The following is a 23,511-nucleotide window of genomic DNA, read 5'->3' on the forward strand; positions in this document are numbered from 1 at the left end:
ACCCTAGCCACCCGCTGGGGAGGATCTTCTCCTCTCTCTGTTGCTCTTCATTAGAGTAGAGCAAATCAAATACTTAATTTCTTCTAGATAATGGATGTTCTCCTTTCAGCGCTACATTATCTTTAACCTCGAGAAGATGGATGTTTTCCTCTCAGCGCTACATTATCTTTAACCTCTAGAAGATGGATGTTCTCCTCTCAGCTCTACATTATCTTTAACCTCTAGAAGATGGATGTTTTCCTCTCAGCTCTACATTATCTTTAACCTCTAGAAGATGGATGTTCTCCTCTCAGCTCTACATTATCTTTAACCTCTAGATGAGGGATGTTCTCCTCTCAGCTCTACATTATCTTTAACCTCTAGAAGATGGATGTTTTCCTCTCAGCGCTACATTATCTTTAACCTCTAGATGATGGATGTTTTCCTCTCAGCGCTACATTATCTTTAACCTCTAGATGAGGGATGTTCTCCTCTCAGCGCTACATTATCTTTAACCTCGAGAAGATGGATGTTTTCCTCTCAGCGCTACATTATCTTTAACCTCTAGATGATGGATGTTTTCCTCTCAGCGCTACATTATCTTTAACCTCTAGATGAGGGATGTTCTCCTCTCAGCTCTACATTATCTTTAACCTCTAGAAGATGGATTTTCTACTCTCAGCTCTACATTATCTTTAACCTCTAGAAGATGGATGTTTTCCTCTCAGCTCTACATTATCTTTAACCTCTACATGATGTATGTTCTCCTCTCAGCTCCACATTATCTTTAACCTCTAGAAGATGGATGTTCTCCTCTCAGCTCTACATTATCTTTAACCTCTAGAAGATGGATGTTTTCCTCTCAGCGCTACATTATCTTTAACCTCTAGAAGATGGATGTTTTCCTCTCAGCTCTACTGTATCTTTCCATGATTTCAGCCCCAGCTAATGCCGTATAAAACCAGCAGGAACAGATGATTTCAGCCCCAGCTAATGCTGTATAAAACCGTCATGAACGTATTTTATTGAGGAGAGAAGTTGCATGTGTCCCCTTCACTGTCTCTGTCCTAAATGGCACGTTATTCCCTACATAGTGCACTACTACCTTTGACCATGCGGCCCCATAGGGCTCTGGTCAAAGATGGAGGGAATATGATGTCATTTGGGGCTCATCGATAGTCTCTCTCTTCTCTCTTCTCTCTCTCTCTCTCTCTCTCTCTCTCTCTCTCTTCTCTCTCTCTCTCTCTTCCTCTCTCTCTCTGTCTCTCTCTCTCTCTGTCTCTTCTCTCTCTCTCTGTCTCTCTCTCTCTCTGTCTCTTCTCTCTCTCTCTGTCTCTCTCTCTCTGTCTCTTCTCTCTCTCTCTCTCTCTCTCTCTCTCTCTCTCTTCTCTCTCAGCAGAGAACTCTGGCGTTGACAACAGCACCACTCTGTAATTTCCACTTCTGGCAGAGATACCTTAATGCTCTGTAATCTCCTGTGTGATCTCTCTCTCTCTAGTGCACTACTCCAGGCCCTGGACTGCACACAGTGACCATCTCAGATGATTGTAGTCGGCAGGTCTAAAAGGAATTCAGCCGTGTTTTTTTTTTTTTCTATTTTATTTTATTTTTTAAAGCTCTCTGCCCAGTAGGACTGCATTACATGAAGCTCATTCCACTAGACAGGATGAACAGTGTTATAAGCCGGGTCATTCCACTAGACAGGATGAATGGTTCCATAAAGCCGGGTCATTCCACTAGACAGGAAGAACGGTGCCATAAAGCCGGGTCATTCCACTGGACAGGATGAACGGTGTTATAAGCCGGGTCATTCCACTAGACAGGATGAACGGTGTTATAAGCCGGGTCATTCCACTAGGCAGGATGAACGGTGTTATAAGCCGGGTCATTCCACTAGACAGGATGAACGGTGCCATAAAGCCGGGTCATTCCACTGGACAGGATGAACGGTGTTATAAGCCGGGTCATTCCACTAGACAGGATGAACGGTGTTATAAGCCGGGTCATTCCACTAGACAGGATGAACGGTGCCATAAAGCTGGGTCATTCCACTAGACAGGATGAACGGTGTTATAAGCCGGGTCATTCCACTAGACAGGATGAACGGTGTTATAAGCCGGGTCATTCCACTAGACAGGATGAACGGTGCCATAAAGCCGGGTCATTCCACTAGACAGGGTGAACGGTGCCATAAAGCCGGGTCATTCCACTGGACAGGATGAACGGTGTTATAAGCCGGGTCATTCCACTAGACAGGATGAACGGTGTTATAAGCCGGGTCATTCCACTAGACAGGATGATTGGTGTTATAAGCCGGGTCATTCCACTAGACAGGATGAACGGTGCCATAAAGCCGGGTCATTCCACTGGACAGGATGAACGGTGTTATAAGCCGGGTCATTCCACTAGACAGGATGAACGGTGTTATAAGCCGGGTCATTCCACTAGACAGGATGAACGGTGCCATAAAGCCGGGTCATTCCACTAGACAGGATGAACGGTGCCATAAAGCCGGGTCATTCCACTAGACAGGATGAACGGTTTTATAAGCCGGGTCATTCCACTAGACAGGATGAACGGTGTTATAAGCCCGGTCATTCCACTAGACAGGATGAACGGTGCCATAAAGCCGGGTCATTCCACTAGACAGGATGAACGGTGCCATAAAGCTGGGTCATTCCACTAGACAGGATGAACGGTGTTATAAGCCGGGTCATTCCAATAGACAGGATGAACGGTGTTATAAGCCGGGTCATTCCACTAGACAGGATGAACGGTGCCATAAAGCCGGGTCATTCCACTAGACAGGATGAACCGTGCCATAAAGCCGGGTCATTCCACTAGACAGGATGAACGGTGCCATAAAGCCGGGTCATTCCACTAGACAGGATGAACGGTGCCATAAAGCCGGGTCATTCCACTAGACAGGATGAACGGTGCCATAAAGCCGGGTCATTCCACTAGACAGGATGAACGGTGCCATAAAGCCGGGTCATTCCACTAGACAGGATGAACGGTGTTATAAGCCCGGTCATTCCACTAGACAGGATGAACGGTGCCATAAAGCCGGGTCATTCCACTAGACAGGATGAACGGTGCCATAAAGCTGGGTCATTCCACTAAACAGGATGAACGGTGTTATAAGCCGGGTCATTCCACTAGACAGGATGAACGGTGTTATAAGCCGGGTCATTCCACTAGACAGGATGAACGGTACCATAAAGCCGGGTCATTCCACTAGACAGGATGAACGGTGCCATAAAGCCGGGTCATTCCACTAGACAGGATGAACATTGACAGACAGGTATTATATGATTGAGGCCTGTGCTGCTCAGAGTTCTGTCATTTTGGGCGTTTGATTTTTACTTTCAGTTATTGTCCAGTTTATGTTCCCATAGTGCTCTAGTAAAAAAAAGTAGTGTACTCTATTAGGAATAGGGTGTTATTATGGACATAGTCCTAATCTGTTCCTCACTGATGCCTCCACCTCCTGAACCTCTCCTGAACACTGTCTGGTCCATTCACTATAGTAGGCTGGTCTACTACAAACCATCCATCTTCGTCCCAAATGGCACACTATTCCCGATATAGTGCACTACTTGTGACCAGATCTCAGGGCTCTGGTCAAAAGTAGTGCACTGAATAGAGAATAGGGTGCCATTTGGGACGTCATCAGAGAGGCACACGTCAGCGCCCCTCAGCCAATGAAACCTGGTTTGTTATGATTAATTAGCATTGAAATGACCCTTACTAGTGTTGGGGGCATTTCTGAGCTGGTGTTCATACAGTATGTCATCTATAATCTCTGTAATAATTGTAATGATAAAAGGTACATTTACATGCTACATTTTTATTTATTAAATATATTATATTTTAAAGTTTTAAAGTGCATTCACAGATAGTAAATATTACACAGAACATCAGAATATAGAGATTAAAAGACAGTTAAACTAGCAGGAACAGTGGAAAGTGTGTCAGAAATTAAAATAAATGAGACATCTTTCAGTTATTGGCAGGTCAGTAAAAGAGTCTTTAACATATCAAAGAGAAAGTCCATAGCAACGTCACCATAGCAACGTCAACATCCATAGCAACGTCTTGCTCTTCACTTTACCCCAAAATGCTAGATGGCCATAGCCTGTAAAGAGAGACAACAGTGCCACCTTGTGTTCTCTGTTTTGCATTGCACATCCTGAATCCACAGACAGGGGCTGTGTTTCACTAGCGTGAAGTGACTCCCTTATGTCCTCTGCTTCATCTCAGCTGAAGGGACCAGACCTGAAAGGTCAAACATCAGACTCCTTTTTAACTGTCCTGGTCATTCAGGTCGTTCAGGTCGTTCAGGTCTTTCAGGTCTTTTAGGTCATTCATGTCGTTCAGGTCGTTCAGGTCGTTCAGGTCATTCAGGTCGTTCAGGTCGTTCAGGTCGTTCAGGTCTTTCAGGTCGTTCAGGTCGTTCAGGTCTTTCAGGTCGTTCAGGTCATTCAGGTCGTTCAGGTCATTCAGGTCGTTCAGGTCTATCAGGTCTTTCAGGTCGTTCAGGTCTATCAGGTCTTTCAGGTCGTTCAGGTCGTTCAGGTCATTCAGGTCTTTCAGGTCGTTCAGGTCGTTCAGAGCGGTGCAGGAAACGAGGCTCAGAGCTGTAGGAAGTTCCTAACTCTCACCATGTTGTCTGGCGTCTCTGTTTCTCTCTCCTGTCCCATGTGTCCATCCACCTCATCTGCCTGTAGACTCCTCCCTCTGGGGTGGCAGACAGTATAATACAGGAGCAGACAGACCAGCCCTAGAACGGTCCCTCCAAATATCAGCAGAGTCACCGGCCAGAAGTACTCAGTAGCGTTAACCTCTGGCCTCACCAGAACCAGCAGCAAAGGACCAGAGAGGTTCACTAACGCAAAGAGAACGTAGTACACAGCCATCTGCCATCTGGTATCCTGTCCTTTCACGTTAAAGAAGGTGAATATGAGGACGACTCCCACAATGATCCGATAGAGCCTCTCTAGACCTTTAGACGTGCAGAAGTCAGTAGGGACCCAATGGGCCCAGAGGGTTCCAGCCAGCCAGACGACAGCCATTCCCAGGGTACTGTAGGGGCTGAGGACGAGGAAGAGGCTGAGGCTGAGGATGTGAGCGGTGATGGTCAACAGCTTGTACAGGAGGTAAACGAAGGTAGGGAGGCCAGAAGGCATCTCTCGGACCTGGGGAAGTTATATTCATTATTATATATGTATCACTATATGATCATATGATTATGTTATTATATATTATTATTATATTACCTGGGGTAAGGATCGACGGAGACACCGGCGGTAGTCCACTATAGCCCAGGCGATGTTGATGAATGAGCCCACCATGCAGATGCCTGGACAGGGAAAGATGAGACACACATTAGAGAAGGATCTTGAGAGACAGTCATGTGACAGACAGACATGTGAGAGACAGGCATGTGACAGACAGACATGTGAGAGACAGACATGTGACAGACAGACATGTGAGAGACAGACATGTGAGAGACAGGCATGTGAAAGACAGGCATGTGAGAGACAGACATGTGAGAGTCAAGTTGTGGCAGTGGATGCAGTCTCTCTTGCTCTCTGTGCCTGTCTCTCACACATTCACAGTCTCAGTCTCAGTCACAGTCTCTCAGTCTCTCTCTCGGTTGCTCTCTCTAACACTCACAGTCTCAGTCTCAGTCTCTCTCTCTCAGTCTCTCTCTCAGTCTCTCTCGGTTGCTCTCTCTAACACTCACAGTCTCAGTCTCAGTCTCAGTCTCAGTCTCAGTCTCTCTCTCTCTCTCTCTCTCTCTCTCTCTCTCTCTCTCTCTCTCTCTCTCTCTCTCTCTCTCTCTCTCTCTCTCTCTCTGTCTCTCGGTTTCTCTCTCTAACACTCACAGTCTCAGTCTCAGTCTCTGTCTCAGTCTCAGTCTCTCTCTCTCTCTCTCTCTCAGTCTCAGTCTCTCTCTCTCTCAGTCTCTCTCTTGGTTGCTCTCTCTAATACTCTCAGTCTCAGTCTCTCTCTCTCTCTCTCTCTCTGTCTCTCTCTCTCTCTCTCTCAGTCTCTCTCTCGGTTGATCTCTCTAACTCTCACAGTCTCAGTCTCAGTCTCAGTCTCAGTCTCTCTCTCTCTCTCTCTCTCTCTCTCTCTCAGTCTCTCTCTCGGTTGCTCTCTCTAACACCCACAGTCTCAGTCTCAGTCTCAGTCTCAGTCTCTCTCTGTCTCTCTATCTCTCTCTATCTCAGTCTCTCTATCTCTCTCTCTCTCTCTCTCTCTCTCTCTCTCTCTGTCTCTCTCTCTCTCTCTCTGTCTCTCTCTCTCTCTCTCTCTCTCTCTCTCTCTCTCTCTCTCTCTCTCTCTCTCTCTCTCTCTCTCTCAGTCTCTCTCTCTCTCTGTCTCTCTCTCTCTTGGTTGCTCTCTCTAACACACATACAGTCTCTCTCTCAATTCAATTCAATTCAATTAAAATGTGCTTTATTGGCGTGACGTAACAATGTACGTACAAAGCTTACTTTGGATATTTACAATATAAAATAAATAAAATGAGAATCAAAATTGTCAATGGGACAACAGTAACAACAATAACCAAGCGTCAAAATAACCATACATTCAACAATAAACATACAGTAGAGTACATGTGCAGGTTGATTGGTCAGTCAGACACTGTCCCTCCACCTATGGCAGGCAGCAATGTAGTGCGCTGCCAACCCACAGCTCTCTGCATCCTCCCCCAACAGGACGGGTAGCCTACTCTCATCAGAAAGGTCTTTGAAACCTTGAATAAGGGTTTCACATTTGGGGAAAGGACACTCTCTAACTGTTTTATATTTTTTACATTTTGTCAGGAAATGCAGCTCTGTCTCAGGTTCTGCTGTTGTGTAGTGGTTGCACAGCCTTTCCTCTACAGGGAGCCAGGTTATGCTGTGGTGCAGTGGTTGCACAGCCTTTCCTCTACAGGGAGCCAGGTTCTGCTGTTGTGCAGTGGTTGGACAGCCTTTCCTCTACAGGGAGCCAGGTTCTGCTGTGGTGCAGTGGTTGCACAGCCTTTCCTCTACAGGGAGCCAGGTTCTGCTGTGGTGCAGTGGTTGCACAGCCTTTCCTCTACAGGGAGCCAGGTTCTGCTGTGGTGCAGTGGTTACACAGCCTTTCATCTACAGGGAGCCAGGTTCTGCTGTGGTGCAGTGGTTGCACAGCCTTTCCTCTACAGGGAGCCAGGTTCTGCTGTGGTGCAGGGGTTGGACAGCCTTTCCTCTACAGGGAGCCAGGTTCTGCTGTGGTGTAGTGGTTGCACAGCCTTTCCTCTACAGGGAGCCAGGTTCTGCTGTGGTGTAGTGGTTGTACAGCCTTTCCTCTACATGGAGCCAGGTTCTGCTGTGATGCAGTGGTTGCACAGCCTTTCCTCTACAGGGAGCCAGGTTCTGCTGTTGTGCAGTGGTTGCACAGCCTTTCCTCTACAGGGAGCCAGGTTCTGCTGTGGTGCAGTGGTTGCACAGCCTTTCCTCTACAGGGAGCCAGGTTCTGCTGTGGTGCAGTGGTTGCACAGTCTTTCCTCTACAGGGAGACAGGTTCTGCTGTTGTGCAGTGGTTGTACAGCCTTTCCTCTACAGGGAGCCAGGTTTTCCTGTGTCTTCCCTTCTCAATGGCAAGGCTGTGCTCACTGAGCCTGTACTTTGTCAAGGTTTTTCTAAGGTTTTGATCAGTAACCATGGCCAAATACTTAGCCACGGTGTACTGTCGTACTTGTGTTTCACAATAAGCAATATAATTGTGTTTTGACTGTGTTGTAATTTGGTTTATCCTGATTGATTGGATGTTCTGGTCCTGAGGCTTCAGTACGTTCGTAGAACAGGTTTGTGAACTCCAGGACCAGGACCAGCTGGATGAGGGGACTGAGGCTTCAGTGTGTTAGTAGAACAGGTTTGTGAACTCAACCCCAGGACCAGCTGGATGAGGGGACTCTTTTCTTTGCTCAGCTCTTGGCATTGCAGGGCTTGGGTAATGATATGAGAGGGGGTCACTGTATTTTAGATGTTTCCAAAACTTTATTGCTCTTTTTGAGTTTTTATTATAGATGGATATTGGCCTAATTCTGCCCTGCATGCATTGTTTGTAGTTTTCCTCTGGACATGTAGGAGAATCTTACAGAACTCTGCATGTAGGGTTTCAATGGGGTGTTTGTCCCATTTGATGAAATCTTGTGTTGCAAGTGGACCCCACACCTCGCTGCCATAAAGTGCAATTGGTTCCATGACACATTCCATTAGTTTTAGACAAATTTTAATAGGTATTTTAATTTTAATTTGTCTTTTAATGGCGTAGAATGCCCTGCGTGCTTTCTCTCTCAGCTCATTCACTGCCTCATTAAGGTGTCCAGTTGAGCTTATTTTTAAACCTAAGTAATTGTAGTGTGTACATTACTCTCTATATTTAAACCTCAGTAATTGTAGTGTGTACAGTACTCTATATATTTAAACCTCAGTAATTCTAGTGTGTACAGTACTCTATATATTTTGTACCAATTGAGAACTTTGGTCTAATTCCCTGAGATCCTAGTCTTCTCTGGAAGTTTACTGCCAGGGCCCAGGTCTGGCAGTACTGCTCTAGCAGGTCCAGGCTCTGCTGTAGGCCATGTGCTGTGGGTGACAGCAGGCATAGGTCATCTGCGAAGAGTAGGCATTTAACTTCTGAATTGTGGAGACTAACATCAGGGGCTGAGGATTTTCCTAGAATAGTGGCCAATTCGTTGATGTAAATATTGAAGAGTGCAGGGCTCAGATTGCAACCCTGGCGAAGGCCACGCCACTGGTTAAAGAATTCGTTTTTTTCTTACCAATTGTAATGCTGCACGTATTGCCAGTATACATTGATTTAATTATGTCATATGTTTTACCCCTTACACCATGTTCAATAACTTTGTAGAACAGTCCTGTATGCCACATAGAATCAAATGCTTTTTGGAAGTCGATAAAGCGAGCGTAGATTTTGGTATTATTTTGGTGGACATGTTTATCTATCAGGGTGTGTAGTCTGTAAATATGATCAGTCGTGCGATGTTTTGGTATAAATCCAATTTGGCTTTTACTCAAGACATTGTGCTTATTAAGGAAGTTTATAACTCTTACATTGATAATACTACAGAAAACCTTCCCCAGGTTACTGTTAACACAAATGCCTCTGGAATTGTTAGGGTCAAATTTGTCTCTGTTCTTAAAGATTGTGGTTATGAGTCCTTGATTCCAGATGTCAGGGAAATAACCTACACTCAGGATCAAATTAAACAGTTTTAAAATAGCCAATTGAAATTTTGTACTAGTGAGTTTGAGCATCTCATTTAGGATGCCATCAGGTCTGCATGCTTTTTTAAATCTGAGGGCCTGAAGTTTCTTATAGAGCTCCTGGTCAGTAATAGTTTAGTTTCTTATAGAGCTCCTGGTCAGTAATAGTTTAGTTTCTTATAGAGCTCCTGGTCAGTAATAGTTTAGTTTCTTATAGAGCTCCTGGTCAGTAATAGTTTAGTTTCTTATAGAGCTCCTGGTCAGTAATTGGGGAGTCGAGTCTCTCTCTATCTCTCTCTCTCTTGGTTGCTCTCTCTAATACTAATAGTCTCTCTCTCTCTCTTGGCTGTTGGTACACTTGTTGAATTGTGCAACAGGACGCAACAAAGCTAATTACTGAGGCTGTCTAGACAGAGCAGGTGAGTGCAGGCAGTCTAGACAGAGCAGGAGACTGCAGGCAGTCTAGACAGAGCAGGTCAGTGCAGGCAGTCTAGACAGAGCAGGAGACTGCAGGCAGTCTAGACAGAGCAGGTCAGTGCAGGCAGTCTAGACAGAGCAGGTCAGTGCAGGCAGTCTAGACAGAGCAGGTCAGTGCAGGCAGTCTTGACAGAGCAGGTCAGTGCAGGCAGTCTAGACAGAGCAGGTCAGTGCACGCAGTCTAGACAGAGCAGGTAAAAGCAGGTGGTCTAGACAGAGCAGGTAAAAGCAGGCAGTCTACACAGAGCAGGTCAGTGCAGGCAGTCTAGACAGAACAGGTAAATACAGGTAGGGTAGACAGAACAGGTACAGGTAGGGTAGACATAACAAGTACAGGTAGGGTAGACAGAACAGGAACAGGTAGGGTAGACAGAACAGGTACAGGTGGGGTAGACAGAACAGGTAAATACAGGTAGGGTGGACAGAACAGGTGAATACAGGTAGGGTAGACAGAACAGGTAAATACAGGTAGGGTAGACAGAACAGGTGAATACAGGTAGGGTGGACAGAACAGGAACAGGTAGGGTAGACAGATCAGGTGAATACAGGTAGGGTGGACAGAACAGGGAAATGCAGGTAGGGTAGACAGAACAGGAAAAGGTAGGGTAGACAGAGTATGTAAATACAGGTAGAGTAGACAGATCAGGTAAATACAGGTAGAGAAGACAGAACAGGTGAATACAGGTAGGGTAGACAGAACAGGTGAATACAGGTAGGTTGGACAGAACGGGTGAATACAGGTAGGGTAGACAGAACAGGTGAATACAGGTAGGGTAGACAGAGCAGGTAAATACAGGTAGGGTAGACAGAACAGGTGATTACAGGTAGGGTAGACGGAACAGGTGAATACAGGTAGGGTAGACAGAACAGGTAAATACAGGTAGGGTAGACAGAACAGGTAAATACAGGTAGGGTGGACAGAACAGGTAAATACAGGTAGGGTAGACAGAACAGGTAAATACAGGTAGGGTAGACAGAACAGGTGAATACAGGTAGGGTGGACAGAACAGGTAAATACAGGTAGGGTAGACAGATCAGGTGAAAACAGGTAGGGTAGACAGAACAGGTGAATACAGGTAGGGTAGACAGAACAGGTAAATACAGGTAGGGTAGACAGATCAGGTGAATACAGGTAGGGTAGACAGAACAGGTGAATACAGGTAGGGTAGACAGAACAGGTGAATACAGGTAGGGTAGACAGAACAGGTAAATACAGGTAGGGTAGACAGATCAGGTGAAAACAGGTAGGGTAGACAGAACAGGTAAATACAGGTAGGGTAGACAGAACAGGTGAATACAGGTAGGGTGGACAGAACAGGTAAATACAGGTAGGGTAGACAGATCAGGTGAAAACAGGTAGGGTAGACAGAACAGGTGAATACAGGTAGGGTAGACAGAACAGGTAAATACAGGTAGGGTAGACAGATCAGGTGAATACAGGTAGGGTAGACAGAACAGGTGAATACAGGTAGGGTAGACAGAACAGGTGAATACAGGTAGGGTAGACAAAACAGGTAAATACAGGTAGGGTAGACAGATCAGGTGAAAACAGGTAGGGTAGACAGAACAGGTGAATACAGGTAGGGTAGACAGAACAGTTGAATACAGGTAGGGTAGACAGAACAGGTAAATACAGGTAGGGTAGACAGATCAGGTGAAAACAGGTAGGGTGGACAGAACAGGTAAATACAGGTAGGGTAGACAGATCAGGTGAAAACAGGTAGGGTTTACAGAACAGGTGAGTACACGTAGGTTAGACAGAACAGGTGAATACAGGTAGGGTAGACAGAGCAGGTAAATACAGGTAGGGTAGACAGAACAGGTGATTACAGGTAGGGTAGACGGAACAGGTGAATACAGGTAGGGTAGACAGAACATGTGAATACAGGTAGGGTGGACAGAACAGGTAAATACAGGTAGGGTAGACAGATCAGGTGAAAACAGGTAGGGTAGACAGAACAGGTGAATACAGGTAGGGTAGACAGAACAGGTAAATACAGGTAGGGTAGACAGATCAGGTGAATACAGGTAGGGTAGACAGAACAGGTGAATACAGGTAGGGATGACAGAACAGGTGAATACAGGTAGGGTAGACAGAACAGGTAAATACAGGTAGGGTAGACAGATCAGGTAAATACAGGTAGGGTAGACAGAGCAGGTGAATACAGGTAGAGAAGACAGAACAGGTGAATACAGGTAGGGTGGACAGAACAGGTAAATACAGGTAGGGTAGACAGATCAGGTGAAAACAGGTAGGGTAGACAGAACAGGTGAATACAGGTAGGGTAGACAGAACAGGTAAATACAGGTAGGGTAGACAGATCAGGTGAATACAGGTAGGGTAGACAGAACAGGTGAATACAGGTAGGGTAGACAGAACAGGTGAATACAGGTAGGGTAGACAGAACAGGTAAATACAGGTAGGGTAGACAGATCAGGTAAATACAGGTAGGGTAGACAGAACAGGTGAATACAGGTAGAGAAGACAGAACAGGTGAATACAGGTAGGGTGGACAGAACAGGTGAATACAGGTAGGGTAGACAGAACAGGTGAATACAGGTAGGGTAGACAAAACAGGTAAATACAGGTAGGGTAGACAGATCAGGTGAAAACAGGTAGGGTAGACAGAACAGGTGAATACAGGTAGGGTAGACAGAACAGTTGAATACAGGTAGGGTAGACAGAACAGGTAAATACAGGTAGGGTAGACAGATCAGGTGAAAACAGGTAGGGTGGACAGAACAGGTAAATACAGGTAGGGTAGACAGATCAGGTGAAAACAGGTAGGGTTTACAGAACAGGTGAGTACACGTAGGTTAGACAGAACAGGTGAATACAGGTAGGGTAGACAGAGCAGGTAAATACAGGTAGGGTAGACAGAACAGGTGATTACAGGTAGGGTAGACGGAACAGGTGAATACAGGTAGGGTAGACAGAACAGGTGAATACAGGTAGGGTGGACAGAACAGGTAAATACAGGTAGGGTAGACAGATCAGGTGAAAACAGGTAGGGTAGACAGAACAGGTGAATACAGGTAGGGTAGACAGAACAGGTAAATACAGGTAGGGTAGACAGATCAGGTGAATACAGGTAGGGTAGACAGAACAGGTGAATACAGGTAGGGTAGACAGAACAGGTGAATACAGGTAGGGTAGACAGAACAGGTAAATACAGGTAGGGTAGACAGATCAGGTAAATACAGGTAGGGTAGACAGAGAAGGTGAATACATTTAGAGAAGACAGAACAGGTGAATACAGGTAGGGTGGACAGAACAGGTAAATACAGGTAGGGTAGACAGATCAGGTGAAAACAGGTAGGGTAGACAGAACAGGTGAATACAGGTAGGGTAGACAGAACAGGTAAATACAGGTAGGGTAGACAGATCAGGTGAATACAGGTAGGGTAGACAGAACAGGTGAATACAGGTAGGGTAGACAGAACAGGTGAATACAGGTAGGGTAGACAGAACAGGTAAATACAGGTAGGGTAGACAGATCAGGTAAATACAGGTAGGGTAGACAGAACAGGTGAATACAGGTAGAGAAGACAGAACAGGTGAATACAGGTAGGGTAGACAGAACAGGTAAATACAGGTAGGGTAGACAGATCAGGTGAATACAGGTAGGGTAGACAGAACAGGTGAATACAGGTAGGGTAGACAGAACAGGTGAATACAGGTAGGGTAGACAGAACAGGTAAATACAGGTAGGGTAGACAGATCAGGTGAAAACAGGTAGGGTAGACAGAACAGGTGAATACAGGTAGGGTAGACAGAACAGGTAAATACAGGTAGGGTAGACAGATCAGGTGAATACAGGTAGGGTAGACAGAACAGGTGAATACAGGTAGGGTAGACAGAACAGGTGAATACAGGTAGGGTAGACAGAACAGGTAAATACAGGAAGGGTAGACAGATCAGGTGAAAACAGGTAGGGTAGACAGAACAGGTAAATACAGGTAGAGAAGACAGAACAGGTGAATACAGGTAGGGTGGACAGAACAGGTAAATACAGGAAGGGTAGACAGATCAGGTGAAAACAGGTAGGGTAGACAGAACAGGTGAATACAGGTAGGGTAGACAGAACAGGTGAATACAGGTAGGGTAGACAGAACAGGTAAATACAGGTAGGGTAGACAGATCAGGTAAATACAGGTAGGGTAGACAGAACAGGTGAATACAGGTAGAGAAGACAGAACAGGTGAATACAGGTAGGGTGGACAGAACAGGTGAATACAGGTAGAGAAGACAGAACAGGTAAATACAGGTAGGGTAGACAGATCAGGTAAATACAGGTAGGGTAGACAGAACAGGTGAATACAGGTAGAGAAGACAGAACAGGTGAATACAGGTAGGGTGGACAGAACAGGTGAATACAGGTAGAGAAGACAGAACAGGTAAATACAGGTAGGGTAGACAGATCAGGTGAAAACAGGTAGGGTAGACAGAACAGGTGTTTGTTTGGTGGTTTCATCCCTGTTTTAATCCTTTGTATTAATGTTTTCATATATGAGGCAAATATCATTTTCTTTATTTGAATAGAAAATATTTTCACAGATTCAACATGAAAATGTATATTCGGAACGTATTCAGTATTCACTTTTTCCAAATGTTGTTATGTTACAGCCTTTTTCTGAAATGGATTAAATACATACAAATCCTCATCAATCTACACACAATACCCCATAATGACATCACAATACCCCATAATGACATCACAATACCCCATAATGACATCACAATACCCCATAATGACATCCCAATACCCCATAATGACATCCCAATACCCCATAATGACATCACAATACCCCATAATGACATCACAATACCCCATAATGACATCACAATACCCCATAATGACATCACAATACCCCATAAGGACATCACAATACCCCATAATGACATCACAATACCCAAATAATGACAAAGCAAAAACGTTTTTTTTAAAGATATTTTTGCAAATGAAACATTTACATAAGTATTCAGACTCTTTACTCAGTACTTTGTTAAAGTGGCAGCGATTACAGATGTCATTATGGGGTATTGTGATGTCATTATGGGGTATTGGGATGTCATTATGGGGTATTGGGATGTCATTATGGGGTATTGTGATGTCATTATGGGGGTATTGGGGTATGTCATTATGGGGTATTGTGATGTCATTATGCGGTATTGGGATGTCATTATGGAGTATTGTGATGTCATTATGGGGTATTGTGATGTCATTATGGGGTATTGGGATGTCATTATGGGGTATTGGGATGTCATTATGAGGTATTGTGATGTCATTATGGGGTATTGTGATGTCATTATGGGGTATTGGGATGTCATTATGGGGTATTGGGATGTCATTATGGGGTATTGTGATGTCATTATGGGGTATTGGGATGTCATTATGGGGTATTGGGATGTCATTATGGGGTATTGTGATGTCATTATGCGGTATTGGGATGTCATTATGGAGTATTGTGATGTCATTATGGGGTATTGTGATGTCATTATGGGGTATTGGGATGTCATTATGGGGTATTGGGATGTCATTATGAGGTATTGTGATGTCATTATGGGGTATTGTGATGTCATTATGGGGTATTGTGATGTCATTATGGGGTATTGTGATGTCATTATGGGGTATTGGGATGTCATTATGGGGTATTGGGATGTCATTATGGGGTATTGGGATGTCATTATGGGGTATTGGGATGTCATTATGAGGTATTGTGATGTCATTATGGGGTATTGTGATGTCATTATGGGGTATTGTGATGTCATTATGGGGTATTGTGATGTCATTATGGGGTATTGGGATGTCATTATGGGGTATTGGGATGTCATTATGAGGTATTGTGATGTCATTATGGGGTATTGTGATGTCATTATGGGGTATTGGGATGTCATTATGGGGTATTGGGATGTCATTATGGGGTATTGTGATGTCATTATGGGGTATTGGGATGTCATTATGGGGTATTGGGATGTCATTATGGGGTATTGTGATGTCATTATGCGGTATTGGGATGTCATTATGGAGTATTGTGATGTCATTATGGGGTATTGTGATGTCATTATGGGGTATTGGGATGTCATTATGGGGTATTGGGATGTCATTATGAGGTATTGTGATGTCATTATGGGGTATTGTGATGTCATTATGGGGTATTGTGATGTCATTATGGGGTATTGGGATGTCATTATGGGGTATTGTGATGTCATTATGGGGTATTGTGATGTCATTATGGGGTATTGTGATGTCATTATGGGGTATTGGGATGTCATTATGGGGTATTGGGATGTCATTATGGGGTATTGTGATGTCATTATGGGGTATTGTGATGTCATTATGGGGTATTGGGATGTCATTATGGGGTATTGTGATGTCATTATGGGGTATTGGGATGTCATTATGGGGTATTGGGATGTCATTATGGGGTATTGTGATGTCATTATGGGGTATTGTGATGTCATTATGGGGTATTGTGATGTCATTATGGGGTATTGTGATGTCATTATGGGGTATTGTGATGTCATTATGGGGTATTGGGATGTCATTATGGGGTATTGGGATGTCATTATGGGGTATTGGGATGTCATTATGGGGTATTGGGATGTCATTATGGGGTATTGGGATGTCATTATGGGGTATTGTGTCTGGGGTATTGTCAGATTGATGAGGGAAATAAACTATTTAATCAATTTTAGAATAAGGCTGTAACGTAACAAAATGTGGAAAAAGTCAAGGGGTCTGAATACTTTCCCAATGTATATATATTTTACAATCAATTTAATACCTGAACTCCATTTATTACTTGTCTGTGCCAGTAAAATCGTTTATATAATTCTGTCAATATCTGATGGATTTTATAACAAATCTAAAAGTTTGGAGAATCTTCAACTGTTGCCTTTATAAGTTTTTAAAACCTTGTTTTTTAAAACCTTTTATCAATTCTGATGATCGTTGCTACAGTACTCACATTGTAGTATGGACCTGTGTCCGTGGCCCAGCATAATGTAGAGTTGGAGGACTAGCTGTGGAACGCTCTCAAGGAACGTCTCAAACAGTTTGAGCATGCTCAGATCAGTCGCTCGGCCAAACAGGGCCAGGTGCACATCTCTGGGGCGTTCAACAGGCCCAAGAGGCTTGGAAAACACAGCCCCGTATCCCACCTTCAACAGGTCGTAGTACCTAACAGAAGGAGAGATGTGTATTGGTATAGAGACAGACAGACAGACAGACAGACAGACAGACAGACAGACAGACAGACAGACAGACAGACAGACAGACAGACAGACACGCTCGCTCTGAAACCAGCCTTCACCGGATGGTAATAACTGAACACATCGACTCGGGACTGGTACTCACTGTATATAGCCTAGTTATCATTACTCATTGACTTAGTATTGGTACTCACTGTATATAGCCTGGTACTCACTGTATATAGCCTAGTTATCATTACTCTAAGACTCAGTACTGGTACTGACTGTATATAGCCTAGTTACCATTACTCTAAGACTCAGTACAGGTACTCACTGTATATAGCCTGGTTATCATGACTCATTGACTCAGTACTGGTACTCACTGTATATAGCCTAGTTATCATTACTCTAAGACTCAGTACTGGTACTCACTGTATATAGCCTGGTTATCATTACTCATTGACTCAGTACTGGTACTGACTGTATATAGCCTAGTTATCATTACTCTAAGACTCAGTACTGGTACTGACTGTATATAGCCTGGTTATCATTACTCATTGACTCAGTACTGGTACTCACTGTATATAGCCTAGTTATCATTACTCTAAGACTCAGTACTGGTACTCACTGTATATAGCCTGGTTATCATTACTCATTGACTCAGTACAGGTACTCACTGTATATAGCCTGGTTATCATTACTCATTGACTCAGTACAGGTACTCACTGTATATAGCCTGGTTATCATTACTCATTGACTCAGTACTGGTACTCACTGTATATAGCCTGGTTATCATTACTCATTGACTCAGTACTGGTACTCACTGTATATAGCCTGGTTATCATTACTCATTGACTCAGTACAGGTACTCACTGTATATAGCCTGGTTATCATTACTCATTGACTCAGTACAGGTACTCACTGTATATAGCCTGGTTATCATTACTCATTGACTCAGTACAGGTACTCACTGTATATAGCCTGGTTATCATTACTCATTGACTCAGTACAGGTACTGACTGTATATAGCCTGGTTATCATTACTCATTGACTCAGTACAGGTACTCACTGTATATAGCCTGGTTATCATTACTCATTGACTCAGAACTGGTACTGACTGTATATAGCCTAGTTATCATTACTCTAAGACTCAGTACTGGTACTGACTGTATATAGCCTGGTTATCATTACTCATTGACTCAGTACTGGTACTGACTGTATATAGCCTGGTTATCATGACTCATTGACTCAGTACTGGTACTCACTGTATATAGCCTAGTTATCATTACTCATTGACTCAGTACTGGTACTGACTGTATATAGCCTGGTTATCATGACTCATTGACTCAGTACTGGTACTCACTGTATATAGCCTAGTTATCATTACTCTAAGACTCAGTACTGGTACTCACTGTATATAGCCTGGTTATCATTACTCATTGACTCAGAACTGGTACTGACTGTATATAGCCTAGTTATCATTACTCTAAGACTCAGTACTGGTACTGACTGTATATAGCCTGGTTATCATTACTCATTGACTCAGTACTGGTACTGACTGTATATAGCCTGGTTATCATGACTCATTGACTCAGTACTGGTACTCACTGTATATAGCCTAGTTATCATTACTCATTGACTCAGTACTGGTACTGACTGTATATAGCCTGGTTATCATGACTCATTGACTCAGTACTGGTACTCACTGTATATAGCCTAGTTATCATTACTCTAAGACTCAGTACTGGTACTGACTGTATATAGCCTGGTTATCATTACTCATTGACTCAGTACTGGTACTCACTGTATATAGCCTAGTTACCATTACTCTAAGACTCAGTACAGGTACTCACTGTATATAGCCTGGTTATCATTACTCATTGTGTATTTATTCCTTGAGCGGTTTCCTTCCTCTCCGGCAACTGAGTTAGGAAGGACGCCTGTATCTTTGTAGTGGCTGGGTGTATTGATACACCATCCAAAGTGTGATTAATAACTTCACCATGCTTAAAGGGATATTCCCGTTTTCCTCTTTTTTTCCACCTCTACCAATCGGTGCCCTTCATTGCAAAGCATTGAAAAACCTCCCTGGTCTTTGTGATTAAATCTGTGCTTGAAACTCACAACTCAAATGAGGGACCTTACAGATAATTGTATGTGTGGGGTACAGAGATGAGGTAGTCATTCAAAAATCATGTAAAACACTATTATTGCACACTGAGTGAGTCCATGCAACTTATTATATGACTTGTTAAGCACATTTTTACTCCTGAACTTATTTAGGCTCCTTACCATAACAAAGAGGTTGAATACTTATTGACTCAAGACATTTCAGCTTTTACATTTTTTATTAATTTGTAAAAATTTCTAAAAACATTATTCTACTTAGAATATGATGGGGTTTTTGTGTGTAGATCAGTGACACACAATCTCAATTGTATCCATTTTAAATTCAGACTATAACACAACACAATATGGAAAACGTCAAGGGATGTGAACACTTTCGGAAGACGCTTTAGAGACAGACAGAAAGACAATAATGTGGTATTTACAGCCTGCACATAACATTACCACTATGCCCAAGGAACATAGTTGAGATGCCATTCATTTTACCTGAAGAATGTCGACAGCTCCCTGAGAATGACAGATGATGTGTAAAGACAGAGAGAATATAAGGACTGTTGACAACTCCCTCGCACTTCCTGAGAATGACAGATGATGTGTAAAGAAAGAGAGAATATAAGGACTGTTGACAACTCCCTCGCACTCCCTGAGAATGACAGATGATGTGTAAAGACAGAGAGAATATAAGGACTGTTGACAACTCCCTCGCACCTCCTGACAATGACAGATGATGTGTAAAGACAGAGAGGATATAAGGACTGTTGACAACTCCCTCGCACTTCCTGAGAATGACAGATGATGTGTAAAGACAGAGAGAATATAAGGACTGTTGACAACTCCCTCGCACCTCCTGAGAATGACAGATGATGTGTAAAGACAGAGAGAATATAAGGAATGTAGACAACTCCCTCGCACCTCCTGATAATGCCAGATGATGTGTAAAGACAGAGAGAATATAAGGACTGTTGACAACTCCCTCGCACTTCCTGAGAATGACAGATGATGTGTAAAGACAGAGAGAATATAAGGAATGTAGACAACTCCCTCGCACCTCCTGATAATGCCAGATGATGTGTAAAGACAGAGAGAATATAAGGACTGTTGACAACTCCCTCGCACTTCCTGAGAATGACAGATGATGTGTAAAGACAGAGAGAATATAAGGACTGTTGACAACTCCCTCGCACTTCCTGAGAATGCCAGATGATGTGTAAAGACAGGGAGAATATAAGGACTGTTGACAACTCCCTCGCACTTCCTGAGAATGACAGATGATGTGTAAAGACAGAGAGAATATAAGGACTGTTGACAACTCCCTCGCACTTCCTGAGAATGACAGATGATGTGTAAAGACAGAGAGGATATAAGGACTGTTGACAACTCCCTCGCACTTCCTGAGAATGACAGATGATGTGTAAAGACAGAGAGAATATAAGGACTGTTGACAACTCCCTCGCACCTCCTGAGAATGCCAGATGATGTGTAAAGACAGAGAGAATATAAGGAATGTAGACAACTCCCTCGCACCTCCTGATAATGCCAGATGATGTGTAAAGACAGAGAGAATATAAGGACTGTTGACAACTCCCTCGCACTTCCTGAGAATGACAGATGATGTGTAAAGACAGAGAGAATATAAGGAATGTAGACAACTCCCTCGCACCTCCTGATAATGCCAGATGATGTGTAAAGACAGAGAGAATATAAGGACTGTTGACAACTCCCTCGCACTTCCTGAGAATGACAGATGATGTGTAAAGACAGAGAGAATATAAGGACTGTTGACAACTCCCTCGCACTTCCTGAGAATGCCAGATGATGTGTAAAGACAGGGAGAATATAAGGACTGTTGACAACTCCCTCGCACTTCCTGAGAATGACAGATGATGTGTAAAGACAGAGAGAATATAAGGACTGTTGACAACTCCCTCGCACTTCCTGAGAATGACAGATGATGTGTAAAGACAGAGAGGATATAAGGACTGTTGACAACTCCCTCGCACTTCCTGAGAATGCCAGATGATGTGTAAAGAATATTAGGACATGGAGTTTCATTCCCATGCAAGAGAACACAGTCTTATCTGTCATTGTACTTGTCTTTGTGTTAAATAAGTCTGACTTTATAACACTAACCTGCATCTAAAGATCTGATTTCAAAAGATACCAGGGTACAAAGACTAAATAACTGTCAAAGATGAAAATACTTTCAGATGATTTCGTCATCCCCCTCGGGGAAGTGTACTATCGTGTGTATATGTTGTGAACATGTCAATCTAACGTCACTGTGAAGTTGAGAATAAATATAATATTCAATATTCATATATGACACCTAAGACCTTCACATACCTGGTGAAGATGCCCGTCTGCATGACATGGAGTCCAATCAGTCCTCCTCTATTCATCTCACATATCAGCCCATCTCCACCTGGGTTAGCAAGGGGTTTTCTCATGTCATCTCTGTACCAGGTGTAGCTGAAGACCTGTGTGGCTGCCGATGCGACCGCCACGGAGAGCAGAGTCAGTCCAGCCCAGACCAGGTCTCCGACCAGGAAGTAATTCACTGCTAGTCCAACGTCTGTCACAATGTCCACCAGGTAAAAGCCCAGTCCAATGATGGTACAGATCCATCGTGTTTTAGTGAACTCTGAGTCTGGTTGAAGCATGTTTTGCTGCTCAGGTTTTCACTCAATGGCAAATAAGTCGCTAAGTCAATGACTAAAGTGAGAATTCTGTCAATGTAAATCTTCTGGGTGATTGATTGAGCTTGTTTTTTTTGGGGAGGGGGGGGGGGGGAGTTGTTGGTTCTGGAATTACTTATTTGCATAGTTGCTATGGGGAGGAATGGTTTGTCCTTTAATCACGCGAAGTTGCCTGCCTCCCATATGAACAACACTTCCCGTCAGGTCTGGGATTTCCGAGATTATACTGTCCACGAGAACGTTTGAGAACATCTCAGTACCCTGTAAAAGAAGACTACAGAATTTGAGATACATCATAAATACAATTTAGTCACATGCATAAATTATGTTTAAAGTATTAAACTATTCACGTATAAATAAAAACAGTCAAATCCATACATTGCCGTGACTGTACTTGAGCTCGGATGATGTGTCCTGTTTCTCTGATTTCACATTACCCTTTGCCTTCTCTTCTCTCATCGTAAACTCTTGATAATGAACTGCTGACGGGGTGGCAGGTGGCCTAGCAGTTAAGAGCATTGGGCCAGTAACCGAAAGTTCACTGGTTTGTATCCCCCTGAGCAAGGCAATTCTTTATTTATTTATTTTGAGGCAAGTTGAGAACAAGTTCTCATGTACAACTCCGACCTGGCCAAGATAAAGCAAAGCAGATCGACACATACAACAACACAGAGTTATACATGGAATAAACAAAACATAGTCAATAATACAGTAGAACAAAATAAAAGTCTATATACAGTGTATGCAAATGAGGTAGGATAAGGGAGTTAAGGCAATAAATAGGCCATGGTGGCAAAGTAATTACAATATAGCAATTAAACACTGGAATGGTAGATGTGCAGAAGATGAATGTGCAAGTAGAGATACTGGGGTGCAAAGGATCAAGATAAATAAATAAATACAGTATGGGGATGAGGTAGATAGATGGGCTGTTTACAGATGGGCTATGTACAGGTGCAGTGATTTGTGAGCTGCTCTGACAGCTGGTGCTTAAAGCTAGTGAGGGAGATATGAGTCTCCAGCTTCAGTGATTTTTGCAGTTCATTCCAGCAGCAGAGAACTGGAAGGAAAGGCGGCCAAAGGAGGAATTGGCTTTGGGGGTGACCAGTGAATTACACCTGCAGGAGCGCGTGATACAGGTGGGTGCTGCTATGGTGACCAGTGAGCTGGTCCACTTAACCCTAATGCTCCTGTAAGTCACTCAGTTAATGAAATAGCAGAGCTCACAACAGCCAATCAGTTTAATCTAACAGGTGAGTAGAGCACACACAGCCAATCAGTTTCATCTAACAGGTGAGTAGAGCACTCACAGCCAATCAGTTTCATCCAATGGGTGAGTAAAGCACACAACAGCCAATCAGGTTGGTTCACCTAACCGGTGAGTAGAGCACTCACAGCCAATCAGTTTCATCTAACAGGTGAGCAGAGCACTCACAGCCAATCAGTTTCATCTAACAGGTGAGCAGAGCACTCACAGCCAATCAGTTTCATCTAACAGGTGAGCAGAGCACACACAGCCAATCAGGCTCATCTAACAGGTGAGCAGAGCACTCACAGCCAATCAGTTTCATCTAACAGGTGAGCACTCCCTCCCTGTCCTGAACAATTCCATAACCTACTGTAGCAACTAGTTCTGTTGGATGTGTCATTTTTCAAACTAAAGCCTTTTCAAACAATCCCAACAACCATATGGCAAGTTATTCTGAATTCAAGGTCAAGAGTCTAAGAGCCTAGGGCCTAGGGCTGAGGTTCTACTACGGTGACATAT

At 43.6% G+C, this 23,511-nt stretch overlaps 1 protein-coding gene across 1 annotated transcript; it reads right to left on the minus strand.

The window, feature by feature from the left end:
* Positions 1-4,613: 4,613 nt before the first annotated feature.
* On the minus strand, positions 4,614-21,707 carry LOC139420587 (XK-related protein 9-like). Its single transcript, XM_071170773.1, has 4 exons — positions 21,391-21,707; positions 16,698-16,909; positions 5,259-5,341; positions 4,614-5,177 (listed from the first exon to the last, which is right to left on the minus strand). Exons 1-4 carry the CDS (start codon positions 21,705-21,707, stop codon positions 4,614-4,616), a joined length of 1,176 nt encoding a protein of 391 aa, XP_071026874.1.
* Between the last annotated feature and the right edge of the window lie 1,804 nt (positions 21,708-23,511).

Source organism: Oncorhynchus clarkii, chromosome 11 (genome assembly GCF_045791955.1).
Source record: "Oncorhynchus clarkii lewisi isolate Uvic-CL-2024 chromosome 11, UVic_Ocla_1.0, whole genome shotgun sequence".
Lineage (NCBI taxonomy): Eukaryota > Metazoa > Chordata > Actinopteri > Salmoniformes > Salmonidae > Oncorhynchus > Oncorhynchus clarkii.

Bases quoted from the DNA above. Each gene is read 5' to 3' on its own strand.
- LOC139420587 (XM_071170773.1), bottom strand. From the start codon at position 21,707: ATGCTTCAACCAGACTCAGAGTTCACTAAAACACGATGGATCTGTACC. The intron at 16,910-21,390 runs GTATGTGAAGGT...TCCTTCTGTTAG, and splicing joins CAGACGGGCATCTTCACCAG to GTACTACGACCTGTTGAAGG. The intron at 5,342-16,697 runs GTGAGTACTGTA...TTCCCTGTCCAG, and splicing joins ACACAGGTCCATACTACAAT to GCATCTGCATGGTGGGCTCA.